Source organism: Erpetoichthys calabaricus, chromosome 17 (genome assembly GCF_900747795.2).
Source record: "Erpetoichthys calabaricus chromosome 17, fErpCal1.3, whole genome shotgun sequence".
In the NCBI taxonomy this organism is placed as follows: domain Eukaryota; kingdom Metazoa; phylum Chordata; class Cladistia; order Polypteriformes; family Polypteridae; genus Erpetoichthys; species Erpetoichthys calabaricus.
The window spans coordinates 29,424,278-29,442,384 of NC_041410.2; the positions used below are offsets into that span (position 1 = coordinate 29,424,278).

The window sequence follows — 18,107 nt, forward strand, 5'->3', positions numbered from 1 at the left end:
CATGCGTCTTCCCTACTCCTGAACACCCAAAGATCACCGTAGACATCTAAACAACAGCTTAGATCTAGTGTGGCATCGCTCGTGTTCGCGCAACTTTGTCACGGCGCGAGCAGCGCCATCAGCCATGTGGACGATCGAATAAACCAGTGAAAGTGGTGTCGTCGATGACCAGCTAATTGTTTAATTGTCTAGATTTTAATAATAATTCATTCATTACATTTATATAGCGCTTTTCTCAGTACTGTACTCAAAGCGCTATCAACACAGGGAGGAACCAAACCCACAATCTCCTTACTGCAAAGCAGCAGCACTACCACTGCGCCGACACAGTCTTTTTTGTTAGTTAGGACTTTAGGATTGAGAGTTCTTTTTGTTGGTAAAGTAGTTTTATATGAGAAGCAATTTTGATTGTGATCAGCATCAGTTTCCCCGCGACTTGGTTCAGCAAAACGACATGGTATGTGTATCAATCTTAATGACTGCAATCATTATGCATAATAATTTGTAACTACGCGGCGCTATACATAATACAGTTAAAATAAAACACAAAGTAATACAGAAAGTTTTTGCAACTGGAACTCAAGTAGCTTAAGTGATTTACTCAGGGTCTCACAGTGAGATTAAACTGGCAACGTGCTGCTTTATAGTCCAACTGCTTTAACCTCTAGATGACATTTTCACTTCATTGAATCCATACATAGTAAAGAGTCTTGTCTTATTATCTTGAATTTTTAAATGCCAGGTTACCAGGTGTACTTGTTTTTAACGCACACAGCCTGTGTAGATTCAGAACCTCATTTCTCCTTACATGAACTGTTTTTTTTTCTTTCTTTTCTTTTTTGGAGTAAACAGACATTTAGTAGCACTTTTATGAACCAGTAATGTGAAATGAACATATAATAAAGCTGTTATTAATTTTGCTTTTTGCAGGATTACAAGCACATTTAGAATTTTTACAACTACACCACTCCGTTACAATGAATAAAGTGTGGCTCAGTAATGTTGGGTGAAATCGTTTGTATATATTTAGCATCTTGGAACCCTAGGCTTACAAATGTGTATAAATGTTTTAAATAAATGATTATTGCTCTAAAGGATGCAGCTGTCCTGAGCTTATCCTTGAAAATATGCCCTAATATTGCAATATAACAAATGCACTTTATACTGACTTTTGTCTATCTAATTTAAATCATGCCTCTAGTTAAAACACAGCCTCTAAGCATCATGAATATGTCCCTTTATTAAGGTTTAGATCATACTACTTTATCTTTAAAGAACATGTGCTTGCCTAAGATTTGCATGCTACCAGCTATATGCCAAGATGCTCTTCTATATTCATATTTATTAAAGCTTTGTCTGAACAAAGAATTGTTAGCATGACTGTGTTTGCAGTGCAAGATTAATGACTTGTGTGGTATGTTCCTTAGATGTATTTGTTATACATTTCTTATATATTTACTGGAGTTCTGAGAGCCTTTGTATACTACTGTTGACACAGAGATAGAATACAAGAATTTGGGATCAAGAATTTTTGCCTTTAAACCACTTGAAGAACAATGTCTTGTCCCACAGATATTCAAATAAGTGAATTTGCAGACTTTGCTTATTATAGAAAATTATAAAGATTTAATAAACAGCCAAAATATAATCTAGAAGGAAATATGTGTTAAGAAGTACGCAGTCAATTTTTAAAGAAGACTAGGGGGCTCTGCCCCCTGCTCGCTTCGCTCACCAACCCCCGGGCGGGCACTAGGTGCTAGCCATGTCACAGCTCTGCGGCTCGCGTATGGGGAAGCGGCTGTACAATTTAAACGGATTGTTATTTTCATGTGAATTGTTTCATATGTATAATAGAACTATTTTACATTACAGCGAGTAATTAACCATAGTAAAAAATAGTAAAACTTAATAAATTGAAAGAAAATTATGTTTCATGTTGCGTTAGATGTATTAGTTGCGTTATACGCTTTGATTCTGTTTGGCTTTGAAATTAACATGCAAATACTTTTTAAACTTACACTTTTACTGTAAAACTTAAGTAAAAACAATATTTGGAATTAACTTTTCTTCAATATCGTATTGAATTTTGATTCCGTGTTTGGACTTGCATCGTGACAACGCAACGTATAACTGCCCGTGAGTGAAAATCTAATAAATAAACTGACTTTTTCGAATGTTTGTCCTTGTAATTTGTTAATTGTCATAGCAAAAGCTATTCTAACGGGAACTGTAAACGTTTTAATACGAATGGCATATCAAGATCAACTTTAGTGTCTAATGTTATCTGCGGAATATGTACTACATTACCTTTCTTGTCATGTATTAAAATTTTATATGTTAGAATTGTTCAACCAATTTTCAATACAACTGATCTTATCCCATGGAATAGCCCATCACTCAGACATAAATTACTCAATAACATTACGATACATCCTGCTTTCAACAGTAATTCGGCCAGTAGAAGACCGGATGGTGTTAACGGTTTTAGATATTCTGTTGTATATATAACGGTTGTATATGTCTGTTGATACACATTTAACCAATTTGATGTGTAACTGGTTGACAATTTTCATGTTAATTCATTTGACTTCATTTCACGGGGCGTTTACTCATTTATTCTGTTGATAAACCTTCGGGGTAAAATTCTTCAATAAGATTTGGACATAATAAATCTTCTTTTATTGGGAACTTAAAGTGAGGAAAACATAAAAATTTATAAGAGCTGAAAGTGCAGGAACTGTGTCTGTCTGACAAAAGCATTCACATGAATGAGAGGTGAGAGGACCGTGGGCATGGGCCGTTAGCCAGAAATGGTTGAGAGGAGGACGGGACTTGAAAAAATCTCTTGGCAATAGTCTCGTCTCATCTCAAGATTTTCTTTTATAATAGAGAGATATTAATGGCATAGTTATGTAAGACATCTAGTATAAAGCAAGTAAAATTGTAAAATATGCATGGATGATAAAAAGTGTTCAGTTTATCAGAATTTGATAAAAATTTACTGAAGGATGGTGCAAAAATAAGTTTAAAAATTCTTTGAACACAATTACTTAACAATTAAACATTACAATTACAAAAAGAGAATATTAGAACTCAACAACTTCTATGCAGAAGTAGGACACATTCTGAACAAAAACAAGGTCACTGGATCAATAATTAAGCATTAGACTGCAACTGCTTTTAAAACATATAATAAAATAGTTAAGCACTAGCATATATTCTAGTAGTTTTTGTCATATCTTAGCCAGGGTTCCTCCCTTGGCTGGAGATCAAATGCCTGCTTTGTGGCTTTGTTGAACATTTTTGTTTTATTTATATGTGTTACTATTTCTTTTATTTGTGATTTGCAATATTCTCTACATTTTATGTGTCTATATCTATGCCTGTGTTATGCTGCATGTGTTTTGTGGGTGGTCCCCCTAAGAAGCGAGGTCACCTTCCAGTCACTGCCAGGAACTACCATCTGCCTTGTAAAACTGGAGGACCTTCCATAGTTCTTGATGGTTCCTGATAGATCATTGTGAATATGATATAGCATTGGTGAGTTTATTTGTGTTTATTTTTAATTTCTTTGAATTATTGGATCTCCGGAGACCTTCTGTTCTATTTTTTGACCTTGCTTTTGGAATCTGTATTGGAACTTGTTTGATTTGGATTGCCTTCATATATCTATTTGTTACAGACAATTCCTTTTTGACTTTGTGTTCCATGGAGCTTCATTTCTATTTGAGAAACATTTTTTGGTGAAGAATAAACATTTTATTTTATAAAGATTCTGCATGGCCCTTTTCTGGGGTTTTGGTGGGATTTCCCCCTCTAGCGGGCTTTTTAGGAAATAATTTTTACGCTTATATGCTTTGGAACTCTCAGTTCAAGACAGTTTCACAAATGTCCGGAAAAGGACAGTTGAGAAAGAGTGACCAGGAGATGACCCAAAATTACTAACAGAATGACAGTCAAAAATTATTGCGAAGGGCAATAAAAGGAGGTGAAAATGATTGAGATGCCAAAACAGAAACAGACACCAAATGGGTTAGTGTCTTAAATAGAGGTCTAAAATAAACATCATACAAAAAGACAAAAGACTTTGGGTGTCTACTTGGCCTAGCAATTAGCACTGCATCCATCCAAATACCTGGGAGAATGAGCTCAGCACATCATCATCTCATGTAGGTGGGGAAGATTGACACAATTTGTCACATGACCTCTGTGCCATGTGACTGGCAACAGACATCCATCCATCCATCCATTGTCTCCCGCTTATCCGAGGTCGGGTCGCGGGGGCAGCAGCTTGAGCAGAGATGCCCAGACTTCCCTCTCCCCGGCCACTTCTTCTAGCTCTTCCGGGAGAATCCCAAGGCGTTCCCAGGCCAGTCGAGAGACATAGTCCCTCCAGCGTGTCCTGGGTCTTCCCTGGGGCCTCCTCCCGGTTGGACGTGCCTGGAACACCTCACCAGGGAGGCGTCCAGGAGGCATCCTGATCAGATGCCCGAGCCACCTCATCTGACTCCTCTCGATGCGGAGGAGCAGCGGCTCTACTCTGAGCCCCTCCCGGATGACTGAGCTTCTCACCCTATCTTTAAGGGAAAGCCCAGACACCCTGCGGAGGAAACTCATTTCAGCCGCTTGTATTCGCGATCTCATTCTTTCGGTCACTACCCATAGCTCATGACCATAGGTGAGGGTAGGAACATAGATCGACTGGTAAATTGAGAGCTTCGCCTTGCGGCTCAGCTCCTTTTTCACCACGACAGACCGATGCAACGCCCGCATTACTGCGGATGCCGCACCGATCCGCCTGTCGATCTCACGCTCCATTCTTCCCTCACTCGTGAACAAGACCCCGAGATACTTGAACTCCTCCACTTGGGGCAGGATCTCGCTACCAACCCTGAGAGACAACAGACATAGCAACAGTAAACATTATGGACATGGCCATGAAAACATCACAAATATGGCAGAGGCAAACAGAACACAAAATGAAACTGCCAGAATAATGCTAAAAATGGAAAGAATTACAGAAAAGCAAAATATTAATGTATGAAATAATTCAAAAATGATAAATAGGAAAAAATTATAAAAATCTCAAATTTGACCAATTTATTAGCACTGTACACACAGGGACAGGGTTTGAAGTACGACCTGGTTACTGCCTGTGCACAGGTTGCATGTTGTCTTTGGCCTCACAGTTTCCCTCCAGCATTCCAAAAGCATGCAGAATGACCGTCAGGTCACCTGTGGAGGTCTGCATCAGTGGTTCTTAGTGTCAGTCCTGGGGGGCCCCCTGTGGCTACAGATGTTCATAGGAGGAGGAGGAGGTTAGGAGCCGATGCAGCGCATTGCCGCACCCACCACACGACAAACCAACTCAGGATCCAGATTAGGACCCGAGTTTGGCCATGCAACGGGTGACACCTCAGCATCACACTAGTCATACAAACCGATTTATTCTTTACATCAGACTTATTCCATAATTAAGCAAACTGCTCTTTCCCAGTTTCTATGTTTTTGTATAAGCTGAGAAATAAAAAAAATAGTTGTGCAAAAAAGGCACTGAAGGGAGTAACAGTTTATTTTGTGCTGAACTTGACACTCCCTAAATACCTCGTCACACCTCCGCCACGTTGATTCTGTAAGTCGAATTTTTGCAGACGCTCCCTTAGCCTGATCGCTTTCCGCCAATAATATCCAACTGCTGAGCCACTTCCGAGCCACGTGACAGTTGAGTTGAGCATACATTTCATTGGAAACGCGACGTGATCCTGTGGTGTTGTTCTGCTCTTTAAGTCACTGTCTTTGCAACATGTATCACCAGCCAGTCTTAAAAAACCGTCGAACGCTCTTAGAGCGGGCAGAGAAATTTATTTCAGACGTGTATTTTACAGACTGCAACCTGAGGGGCAGGTAAGTGAGGTGATGGCGAATTGGTCGCCTGCTTTATAGCAACTGCTGTGATTGACACAACACGGGATACTTGATTAGTCTTTGGGAGATACTGTATTAGTATACTAGTGCATGACACGATTGGTTCGTCTGCTGTTCTTTTATTTATTAATTATATGTGTGAAAGGGCTTTTGTCCTATAGCTATAATTATATATGTAACATACTAACATATATAGCTATGTATATGCAAAGTTCAAAGTACAGTAGCCTTTGACTTGTAAGACCACAGTTAAGCACTAAACCTGCTATAAATGTTTGAGAAGCTGTCAGAAATAAAGCGAACCATGTATGCTGCTTTGCGACAATGACACATGTGACTTTTGTAGTTGGTCAAATATCAGTTTAAAGCATCTGTCATGAATGATGCGCACAATGTCATTTGAAACAAAATGGTCAGTGTCAGCCCGTAGTTAACAGAGGGGATGAATAGTATTGCTGGAGAAGACTGTGTTTGTGTGTAACCTTTTGTCTAAAATCAAATCGGATACTCTTATAATCATGTTATTTGTTGAAGTAGCAGATCCAAAATCTTTAAAGCACACTTGCAGTTTGCATGTTGATGCCTACAAAATGTTTTCGTCACCATTAATGTTAAAAGTCTCAATAAAGAATTTTGTTTAGAAAGGTATACAGTATTAAGATTAGTTGTGTGGTGGAGGGTGGTACGTTCTAAGCATGAGGTTCAAGCTCAATTACAGTTTACTGCTAGAACATGGAGGTTTTTTTTGCAGAAGCTGGCAAATTTACAGTAGTATTCCGTGATGGTACTGAAACAACATTAAACTTGCATATACCAGTATTAGTAAATGCTCAATCTGGAAAACAGCTTATTTAGCTCACTGATAGTTTTCTAGGTTATCTGGCTACTGACCAGACATTGAGTGCAATGGAATGAATGCCAGTTTCCTCTGAGGCAGGCCGTTTTTCTCAAATGCACCTGTTCCTGTTTTTTTCTGCTGCCCAACCTGGCAGTGTCTGTCCTTCTACACTGGCATTGTGACATGTTGGTATTACCATTTCCTGATCCTGTCCCTCAGTTCTAGGGCCTTGTTATGTTGCCTTTGCCTGTTTGCAGTCCCCTTGTTCACCAGCTCATCCCTTTTTTGTATAAGTGTAGAAAATGCAGTTATCCTCCACGTTATTGGTAATCGGCACCTATACTGAGCTGTACTGACATTCATTTAGCATAATGTATGCTGGTTACATCATTTATGTGTTCCATAGACATATTCCTGTTAAAAAAGTAAATGAACATAAAAATGTTCTAAAAATGTTCTATGTTACCTGTTGGGATTTAAAGGTGTTGCACTTAGAGCATTTTCATTTAAAAAAAAAAAAAAGTTAATCTTTATGGTGGGGTCTCATTGTCTGTAATATATTTCATGTTGTTTTGTGGAGGGTCTTAAAATAAACCTTATTTGGTCAAGTGTTAATCTATCCATCCATTTTCTAATTCACTTTATATTCTAAAATAAAGAAAATGTTTCATTCTGGCATTATGTAGTAGTAAACAAGTAAATACATTTTCAATATAATATTTAAGACCAATAGTTAGCTGTTCAGGTAAAAGGAGAAATAAAATGACATATCCATGAATTTCCTGTATTGGTTTGTCAAAATTGCAAGATGCAGCTGCATACCTTAGCAGCTTGGGCTGTGGGATTGGAAATGATCCTAGACAACAGTTGGTTCCAGTGGTGTATACAAATATAAGGGACAGTAGATTAGCTATAGGTTAACAGACTTTTTCTGTGGAGTCTAGATAGAGAAAACCACATTTGATTTAAAAACTTTCTCTACAGCTGAAATGCTGTGTCATTGTGCCTTCCTTGCCTGACTCCCGTGTTTTTAAATTCTTAAAAGTCACAGAGATGCTTTGCTTTAGATAGATAGATAGATACTTTATTAATCCCAATGGGAAATTCACATACTTCTGACTACAGATTAACTATTGTGAGCTGCACTCATTACTGGTAGCCTCCAAGTTGACTTAAAGCAAATTAATATTTTATGTGCCGAACTTCACCTCAGTGCATGCACATTAGTAATACATTCTCTCATACAGAGTTTGCGCTACATGAATACATACTTTGAGGTAAAATGGAAGATGCAATGTGAAAAATTCACACCATGCGCTAAGTAAGCTAGCATGTAATATGTATGTAAGCGCAGACTGGTAGGGCAGAACCAGATATATATACTTAACTAACCCAGTAACACTCTCACATAAAGGACTAGATTTTTCTTTTTAATTATTTTTGCACCCCAGCCAACATTTGAGTTTGGCACAATAGCACTCTCTAGAGGCCACAAGTGACATTTACCAACTTATCCAATAAACCATAGTAATATACTAGATACCTTTACATAAAAGTATAGTGGAACCTCGGTTCACGACCATAATTCGTTCCAAAACTCTGGTCGTAAACCGATTTGGTTGTGAACCGAAGCAATTTCCCCCATAGGATTGTATGTAAATACAATTAATCCGTTCCAGACCATATGAAATTTATGTAAATATATATATATTTTTAAAGTTTTTAAGCACAAATATAGTTAATTAAACCATAGAATGCACAGCGTAATAGTAAACTAAATGTAAAAACATTGAATAACACTGAGAAAACCTTGAACAACAGAGAAAACTAACACTTCAATAGTTTGCGCTATAGCGCTACCAACCGCTGGCTAAAAACACTTTTTTTAATGAGTTTTAAGCACAGGGGGAAAAAATGAACATTTGAAAAAATCCGTAATTTAATAAACCACCAAGAAAAGTAACATTGCAACAATGTACACTATGAACCGATCGCTGTAAACAGAAGTGAAAACAAAATCAAGCCCAGTGCATTCTTTAACTGCCTTCCTTAAGCACTTTGAGCTACTTTTTGTATGAAAATGTGCTATATAAATAAATGTGGTTGTTGGTTCCTACCTTAAGTGTCCAGCCCCCTCTCTCTCACGCTGCCTGTGTGTGTGTGTGTCCTGCTCTCTCTCTCTCTCTCTTGCTCGCTGCACAGGAAATGCACAGGGAGAAACTGAACATGTACAAACCGAAAGGGAAACTGGCTTGTTCGTATACCGAGTGGTCGTGAACCGAGGCAAAAGTTTGGCGAACTTTTTGGTCGTAAACCGATTTGTACGTGCACCGAGACGTTCGTGAACCGAGGTTCCACTGTACTTGTTTTTTTGTTTTAATCGCAAAGGAAATATATTTCAGAATTTAAGAAACCTTACCAACATTCTACCATTCAGTCCATCATGACTGTTTGGTTAAATAATAGCTAAGTTGTCCCTGTACCCAATGTGACAGTTTTGTTTTTTTTCGTGTCTTCTCCATAAGGCTCTATGGTGCTACGTTTCCAGTGAGGTCCCTTTCTGTATTCTCAACTCCAAATCGGATTCCTTTCTCAGAAGCTGAACAGCAGATTTTCCAGCCAGCTAAAGTTGGTGATGGCTATGGACTCACGTAAGTATTGCATGGTTGGCAAGTCTTTCTGAGATTCTCTTTTCTGTATGAATACTGTTTGGGCTAATGCATTTTCTCTTGTTGTATGTTTTTTTTTTACCAGCTGGTGGACTTGTTGGTTTAAAGTTTGTCTTAGTATTCCAGATGAATGGCATGGGAAAGAGGTTCACTTCTTGTGGGAAAGTGATGGAGAGGGTATGGTATGGTGTGATGGGCAGCCAGTTCAGGTGGGTCTTGTTTAGCAGTGCATGATATAGCCTTTAAAATTATATCAAAATACTTAAGGACATTATTGCAATAATGATATTGATGGTGATATGGAAAAATACTCTAGAAATTGTACTATTACTTCTAAATGCTTTATTATACACATGTATTCCTACCAACAGTGAACTATCAAATTGTGTTAAGTTTAACCAAAGAAGTTTTAAATCAGAAAAATGTTATCAAAGGGTCATTCAATAATATCAATAATAATCAATAAAAATAATCTTAAAAGTCTTAAATGTAAAGAGAAAAACTAAAAAATTACTCTTTATTTTGTAATATAAAAGTAAACAGTAGACTTACACAAAAAGTAGCATTCGTATCTTCATAATAAATATAAAAACAATCAAATGGAGTAGAGTATATCCTTTCAAAGAAGTCAATGACTTTAACATAGTGCTGAAAATAAACGTGTACATTTAATGCCAATAAATTCCTTATTAGACCTTGATTCTTTAAACAAAGTAGCATTTTCTTTGTCTGATCAAATGAGCTAATACAGTGGTGTGAAAAACTATTTGCCCCCTTCCTGATTTCTTATTATTTTGCATGTTTGTCACACAAAATGTTTCTGATCATCAAACACATTTAACCATTAGTCAAATATAACACAAGTAAACACAAAATGCAGTTTTTCAATGATGGTGTTTATTATTTAGGGAGAAAAAAAATCCCTGTGTGAAAAAGTAATTGCCCCCTTGTTAAAAAATAACCTAACTGTGGTGTATCACACCTGAGTTCAATTTCCGTAGCCACCCCCAGGCCTGATTACTGCCACACATGTTTCAATCAAGAAATCACTTAAATAGGAGCTGCCTGACACAGAGAAGTAGACCAAAAGCACCTCAAAAGATAGACATCATGCCAAGATCCAAAGAAATTCAGGAACAAATGAGAACAGAAGTAATTGAGATCTATCAGTCTGGTAAAGGTTATAAAGCCATTTCTAAAGCTTTGGGACTCCAGCGAACCACAGTGAGAGCCATTATCCACAAATGGCAAAAACATGGAACAGTGGTGAACCTTCCCAGGAGTGGCCGGCCGACCAAAATTACCCCAAGAGCGCAGAGACGACTCATCCGAGAGGTCACAAAAGACCCCAGGACAACGTCTAAAGAACTGCAGGCCTCACTTGCCTCAATTAAGGTCAGTGTTCACGACTCCACCATAAGAAAGAGACTGGGCAAAAACTGCCTGCATGGCAGATTTCCAAGACGTAAACCACTGTTAAGCAAAAAGAACATTAGGGCTCGTCTCAATTTTGCTAAGAAACATCTCAATGATTGCCAAGACTTTTGGGAAAATACCTTGTGGACTGATGAGTCAAAAGTTGAACTTTTTGGAAGGCAAATGTCCCGTTACATCTGGCGTAAAAAGAACACAGCATTTCAGAAAAAGAACATCATACCAACAGTAAAATATGGTGGTGGTAGTGTGATGGTCTGGGGTTGTTTTGCTGCTTCAGGACCTGGAAGGCTTGCTGTGATAGATGGAACCATGAATTCTACTGTCTACCAAAAATCCTGAAGGAGAATGTCCGGCCATCTGTTCGTCAACTCAAGCTGAAGCGATCTTGGGTGCTGCAACAGGACAATGACCCAAAACACACCAGCAAATCCACCTCTGAATGGCTGAAGAAAAACAAAATGAAGACTTTGGAGTGGCCTAGTCAAAGTCCTGACCTGAATCCAATTGAGATGCTATGGCATGACCTTAAAAAGGCGGTTCATGCTAGAAAATCCTCAAATAAAGCTGAATTACAACAATTTTGCAAAGATGAGTGGGCCAAAATTCCTCCAGAGCGCTGTAAAAGACTCATTGCAAGTTATCGCAAACGCTTGATTGCAGTTATTGCTGCTAAGGGTGGCCCAACCAGTTATTAGGTTCAGGGGGCAATTACTTTTTCACACAGGGCCATGTAGGTTTGGATTTTTTTTTCTCCCTAAATAATAAAAACCACCATTTACAAACTGCATTTTGTGTTTACTTGTGTTATATTTGACTAATGGTTAAATGTGTTTGATGATCAGAAACATTTTGTGTGACAAACATGCAAAAGAATAAGAAATCAGGAAGGGGGCAAATAGTTTTTCACACCACTGTATATATCACATCTTCAGATTCTTTGAGAAGAAAAAGACTAGCTTATCCACTAATGCTGGCTTCAGGGCTAACCTGTGACAGTGCTGAATACTCACTCAGAAGATGTGCCGATCACTCATAAAATTATAATGGCTGGGGACTTTAATTGTGTTTTAAATCCAGACCTAGATAGGTCTCCTGTCACAGGGGTGATGACATCTAACACTGCAAAGACAATCACACAGTTTGTAACTGATCACAACCTATCAGACCCCTGGAGATTTCTAAATGCAAACTCAAAAGCATATTCCTTCTACTCACCAGTGCATCATTGCTACTCAAGAATTGATTATTTCTTTGTAGATAACAATTTCTTGCCTACGATTAACTCTTGCAAGTACGACACTATTGTTATTTCCGACCATGCCCCTCTGATGTTGGAGCTAAAATCATTATACCCCACATACCCATCTCGCAGATGGCATCTTAACCCACTTTTATTAGAAGATGAGAATTGTACAGAATTTATATCAAAACAAATCATTTTTTTTTCTAGAGACAAATAGATCCTCAGAGGTCTTTGCAGGTACACTCTGGGAAACCCTGAAGGCCTTCTTAAGAGGACAGATTATCTCATATTTTTCCCACAGAAATAAATTGGAAACCAAGACAGTATCAGAGCTAACCAGCGAAATTACTAGAATAGATCAAGAACATGCCAGGTGTCCAAGTGAAACTCTTCATAGGAAAAGGCAGGCTCTGCATTCAGAACTCAACTTCTTAACAACTAAAGAAACTGAACAACTCATTTTTAAATCAAGACATCATTACTATGAACATGGAGAGAAAGCAGATAAGCTCTTAGCTCAACAAATCCACAAGCAAGAAGTTCGCAATATAATCCCAGCAATCACCAACACAAACGGAGACAAAATAATTGACCATAAAAATATAATGTACACATTTAGAGACTACTACAAGTTCTTATAGTCTACTGAGTTTAAAGAAGACAAGACACAATCTAATACATTTCTGGATGCATTACAGATACCACAAATAGATACTCTCATTGCAGAGGAATTGGATAAACCGTCTGCACTATCAGAATTACTAGATGCTATAAAGTCACTTCAGAGTGGGAAAGCAGCAGGCCCTGATGGTTACCCTGTCAAATTTTATAAGAAATTGTCCACTCAACTAGCTCCCCTTTTATTAGCAACATTCACAGTAGCTAGAGACAATAAAATTCTACCTCAAACTTATTGCCATCTTTCTTAAACAAAATAAGGACTTATTACAATGTGCATCATACAGACCATCACTTCTGAATAATGATGTTAAGATACTCTCCAACGTCCTAGCTAGAAAGATGGAGAAAGTGCTGCCTTCGGTAATATCACAAGATCAAACTGGATTTATTAAATGCCGACACTTAGCTTCCAATCTTCGATGCCTGTTTAATGTAATATATTCAATCGCAAAGTCAAACACCCCAGAGATGATATTATCCTTGGATGCAGAAAAAGCATTTGATATGATTGAATGGAACTACCTTTTCACTACATTGGAGAAATTTGCGTTTGGGCCGAACATTTGTGCATGGATCAAACTACTGTATACCAATCCAGAAGCTTCAGTTTGTATTAACAACATTAATTCAGACTACTCTAAACTACAACATGGCACCAGACAAGGATGTCCCTTGTCACCACTACTTTTTGCAATCGCCATTGAGCCACTGGCAGTTCACTATCGAAATGCTTATGAGATAAAGGGGATTATCAGAGAAGGACTTGAACAGAAAATTTCTCTATATGCAGATGATATGGTACTATATATATTAGACCCACAAAATACTGTACCTGCAGTCCTAACAGCACTAACAGAATTTCAAAAGATTTCTAGTCTCAGAATTAATTTGACTAAAAGTGTGCTCTTTCCAGTGAATTCTCGACCACACAATATTAGATTGGACACCTTCCCTTTTATCATTGCAGATCAGTTTAAATACAGTATTTAGGAGTAAACATCACAAGTAAACATAAAGCTCTTTATCAACAAAATTTTGCCATCTGTATGGAAAAAATTAAGCAAGACTTGCATAGATAATCAACCCTTCATCTCACTTTAGCTGGAAGAATTAACGTTGTTAAGATGAATATCCTTCCTAAGCTTCTCTTTTTATTTCAAAACATTGGAATATTCATTAATAAATCGTTTTTTAAGAAATTAGATTCAACAACAACGTCATTTATTTGGAATTCAAAACATCCAGTATCCAAAGAGCGACCCTACAAAGACCTAAGGCAGAAGGTGACATGGCTCTACCTAACTTTCAGTGTTATTACTGGGCAGCAAACATACAAACTGTAAAAACCTGGACACGGACACAAATAGATGAACATACACAGGCTTGGTCTGCAATAGAAATAAAATCCTGCAGTACATCTTTATATTCCTTGCTTTGTGCCCCAATAAATGCAAGTTATCGCCAATATACAGTAATCCCTCCTCCATCACGGGGTTGCGTTCCAGAGCCACCCGCGAAATAAGAAAATCCGCGAAGTAGAAACCATATGTTTATATGGTTATTTTTATATTGTCATGCTTGGGTCACAGATTTGCGCAGAAACACAGGAGGTTGTAGAGAGATGGGAACGTTATTCAAACACTGCAAACAAACACTTGTCTCTTTTTCAAAAGTTTAAACTGTGCTCCATGACAAGACAGAGATGACAGTTCTGTTTCACAATTAAAAAGAATGCAAACATATCTTCCTCTTCAAAGGAGTGCGCGTCAGGAGCACAGACTGTCAGAAAGAGAGAGGAAAGCAAACAAATCAATAGGGCTGTTTGGCTTTTAAGTATGCGAAGCACCGCGGCACAAAGCTGTTGAAGGCGGCAGCTCATACCCCCTCCGTCAGGAGCAGAGAGAGAGAGAGAGAGAGAGAGAGAGACAGAGAAAAACAAACAGTCAAAAATCAATACGTGCCCTTCGAGCTTTTAAGTATGCGAAGCACCGTGCAGCATGTCGCTACATGAAGCAGCTGCACAGAAGGTAGCAACGTGAAGATAATCTTTCAGCATTTTTAGATGAGCGTCTGTATCGTCTAGGTGTGCGAACAGCCCCCCTGCTCACACCCCCTACGTCAGGATCAGAGAAAGTCAGCGAGAGAGAGAGAAAAGTAAGTTGGGTAGCTTCTCAGCCATCTGCCAATAGCGTCCCTTGTATGAAATCAACTGGGCAAACCAACTGAGGAAGCATGTACCAGAAATTAAAAGACCCATTGTCCGCAGAAATCCGCGAACCAGCAAAAAATCTGCGATATATATTTAAGTATGCTTACATATAAAACCCGCGATAGAGTGAAGCCGCGATAGAGTGAAGCCGCGAAAGGCGAAGCGCGATATAGCGAGGGATCACTGTACTAACAACCCAGTGATGCTTCACTCACTCAGGATATGGAACCAATGTAGGAAGCATTTTAAGATAGAGAAGCTTTTATCTGTGGCACCTCTGCAGGAAAGCCACCTTTTTCCACCCTCTCAAACATATACAGTTTTTAATATCTGGAAAACATTTGGGATTAAATCTCTTAGAGATCTGTATGTAGACAACGTCTTTGCATCCTACGAACAATTACATTCCAAATTTTAACTTTCCAGCAACACATTTCTTTCACTACCTTCAAATTCGAAACTTTGTTAAACAGAACCTGCCCTATTTTCCTCACCTCCCACCTCCCTCTATGCTGGAAAAATATTGAATAGTCTTGAGGACTCAGACAGCATTTCTGCAATATATAAAACCATTTTACAGTCCCTCCCTTTCAAAGATCCAAGAGAACAGTGGGAAAAGGATCTCTCACTCAATATCTTAGAAAAGGAGTTGAAGGTAGCAATGCAGAGAATTCACTCGAACTCCATATGTGCAAAGCATAGAATTATTCAACTCAAAATTATATATTGAGCACATGTCTCGTTTAAAATTGTCCAAAATGTTTCCAGGGGAAGATCCAACCTGTGAACGCTGCAATCAAGTTCTAGCCTCACTTGGTCACATGTTTTGGGCCTGCACCAAATTAACATCATTCTCAGACAGCCTTGGTGTCACAATCTCTCCTAATCCATTAACAGCTGTTTGGTGGACTTCCTGATGGGCTTAAAGTGGAGAAGGACAAACAAACTGTGATCGCCTTTACTACACTATTGGCACGTAGACTTATCTTGCTCAACTGGAAGAATCCTAACTCTCCTCTGTTAAGTCAGTGGGTAACTGATGTTATATATTATTTGAAACTGGAAAAAATTCAAATTCGCGCTTAGTGGATCTGTGCAGAACTTTTTCAAAACCTGGCAGGATCTAATGAATAACATTTTAGAATAAGCATTTCAAGCACTGAAGAAGCAGATTCTCTACCCATTTCTTTTTCTTCTCCATTTATCTTTATTTACTTATTAATTCATCAGTTTATTTATTTGTACTAGCTTTAAGTTTTACTCTGCTGGCCATGCACTCTTTGTCAGTGGTGGGGGTTGATTTGTTATCAATCCTATTTTTTGTAAAAAATTGATCTATTTATATGGAATGTTGTGTGATTACAATTAAATCAATAAAATTATAAAAAAAAAAAATGTGCCGATGACTGAGACACAGAGATACTTTTGGGTTAAGAGAAGGGGAATTATTGATACAAGCCTTCAAAGTCATTAATCTTTATTACTTTTTCTTATCTAATTTTAAGATATTTGAACTGCTTATTTTTATTACATTTCTTCATAAGCTTTTAAACAGTGGCAGGTTTGCTATTTAGCCCCCATAATGACAAAAATGGGAAAAAAAAACAAACAAAACAAAGCCCTATCTTAAACTGAAAATTTAAATGTTTTGACTACACTGTGATTGCTACCATAAGTTGCAATGCCACAATAAGTGCCTTTAGTGTTGCTTCAACAGAATCCAAAACATTTGGTTCTGTCTTGGAGTGAACACATGGTAGTTTTCATGCCATGTTGCAATGTGGCAATGCCATTTCCTTAAGAGGCATTAGCTCCCCGGAAATGTGTTCTTTTGAATTGCGGTGTTTTAATTAACCTGAATTTAAATAATTATGAATTAAAAAGGTGCTATCCCCCCAGCATGCAATATGGCGGTCACAAGATTACATGAGAAGTATAAGAATAACTTAGCTTTGTTTAATATCGGCTTACATGGTATTACAGACGGGAAGCTTATGACAGACTCTATCAAGAATGTGGGAGTCTTGATTTGCACAGTCTGTCATCTTTCGTCGCTACGCTGAAAGGATTTTCTGGACGGAGGACATAGTCTTCCGCCCGTTAGCTTCAAAGTGTGTTGGCCATATATACTGGTTGCTCCACGTGCAGGCTCTTTCTCTGGATCCAAACAAGGACAGGAAAGGACTCAAACCCCACCTTCAAAAATACAGGAATAGCACAATGCCTACATGCAGTTCTCATTCTCCCAACAAGGAAAGAGGATTTTGTGCTGACAAGAGGACAGAAATATACTAGTCTGTCTTTAGGCTGACTATTCAATTCTCCAGTTGTCTTTTGGCTATCTAATCCTGTGCTTGGCTTGGCAGTTCTAAATGCTGAGCCCCTGCGTACCATACTTGGTCTGCCTGTATGAATGAATCCATAATAGTGTGTACAGAGACAGTGGCATTAAACTTATTATTATAACAAACATATTATAACAAATGCTTCTTTTTATCAAGGCACATATGCAGTCCAGTGATCTGTAACTATTCTGCCAGCAGGCTCTGTGAGTACAGGTTTTGTGTTTTGTACAATGAAAATGAGCCTGAAAGTTACTAGTGCCTTTTTTTGCTACTGACACTTTCCATGTTATGTCAGGGTCAAAACCAAATGTATTTATTTTTTTAATTGTGTGTAGTTTACACTTTTGTTTGGATTTGTTCTGTACTTATGTACTGGTGCTTATAGCTGTCATTTGAGTCAAACTGCCCTTCTTGGCTTTTCTTTAGATAAACAACAATTGCCTAGCAGTTTGTACTGCACAGTATGCACCGCTCTAAGTTATGCAGCAAGCAAGTTCAGAACATCTACTGGTAGCACATGGAACAAATGAACTATGTAGGCACATGTTTGTTTATACATTCTGAGTTACAAAGAAAATAAACTCTCAGACAAATTTTAGAATTTTATGAAACCCAGTTGACCAATTTATTTTATTAAGGCACAAAAATTTGACATATCTGAGGAAAAAGAAACATCTGATCTCCCTGAATAACAAATTGAGTGTTAAGTGATGAGGTAGGAATTGTAGGAGCATAATTGTGGTTGGCTGGTTGGTGATTG

At 38.1% G+C, this 18,107-nt stretch overlaps 1 protein-coding gene across 2 annotated transcripts in view; it reads left to right on the forward strand.

Annotated features, from left to right (window-relative positions):
* The first annotated feature begins 5,719 nt into the window (after window positions 1-5,719).
* The window catches only part of man2c1 (mannosidase, alpha, class 2C, member 1), a 47,509-nt gene continuing 35,121 nt past the window's right edge, over window positions 5,720-18,107 (forward strand). For both annotated transcript variants that reach the window (XR_007933766.1, XM_028823415.2), the window contains exons 1-3: window positions 5,720-5,904; window positions 9,289-9,414; window positions 9,518-9,641. Coding sequence is in view for 1 of the 2 variants with exons in the window: in XM_028823415.2 (XP_028679248.1) it covers window positions 5,804-5,904; window positions 9,289-9,414; window positions 9,518-9,641 (351 nt within the window). In the remaining variant the exon portion in view is untranslated. The remainder of the gene's footprint in view (window positions 5,905-9,288; window positions 9,415-9,517; window positions 9,642-18,107) is intronic.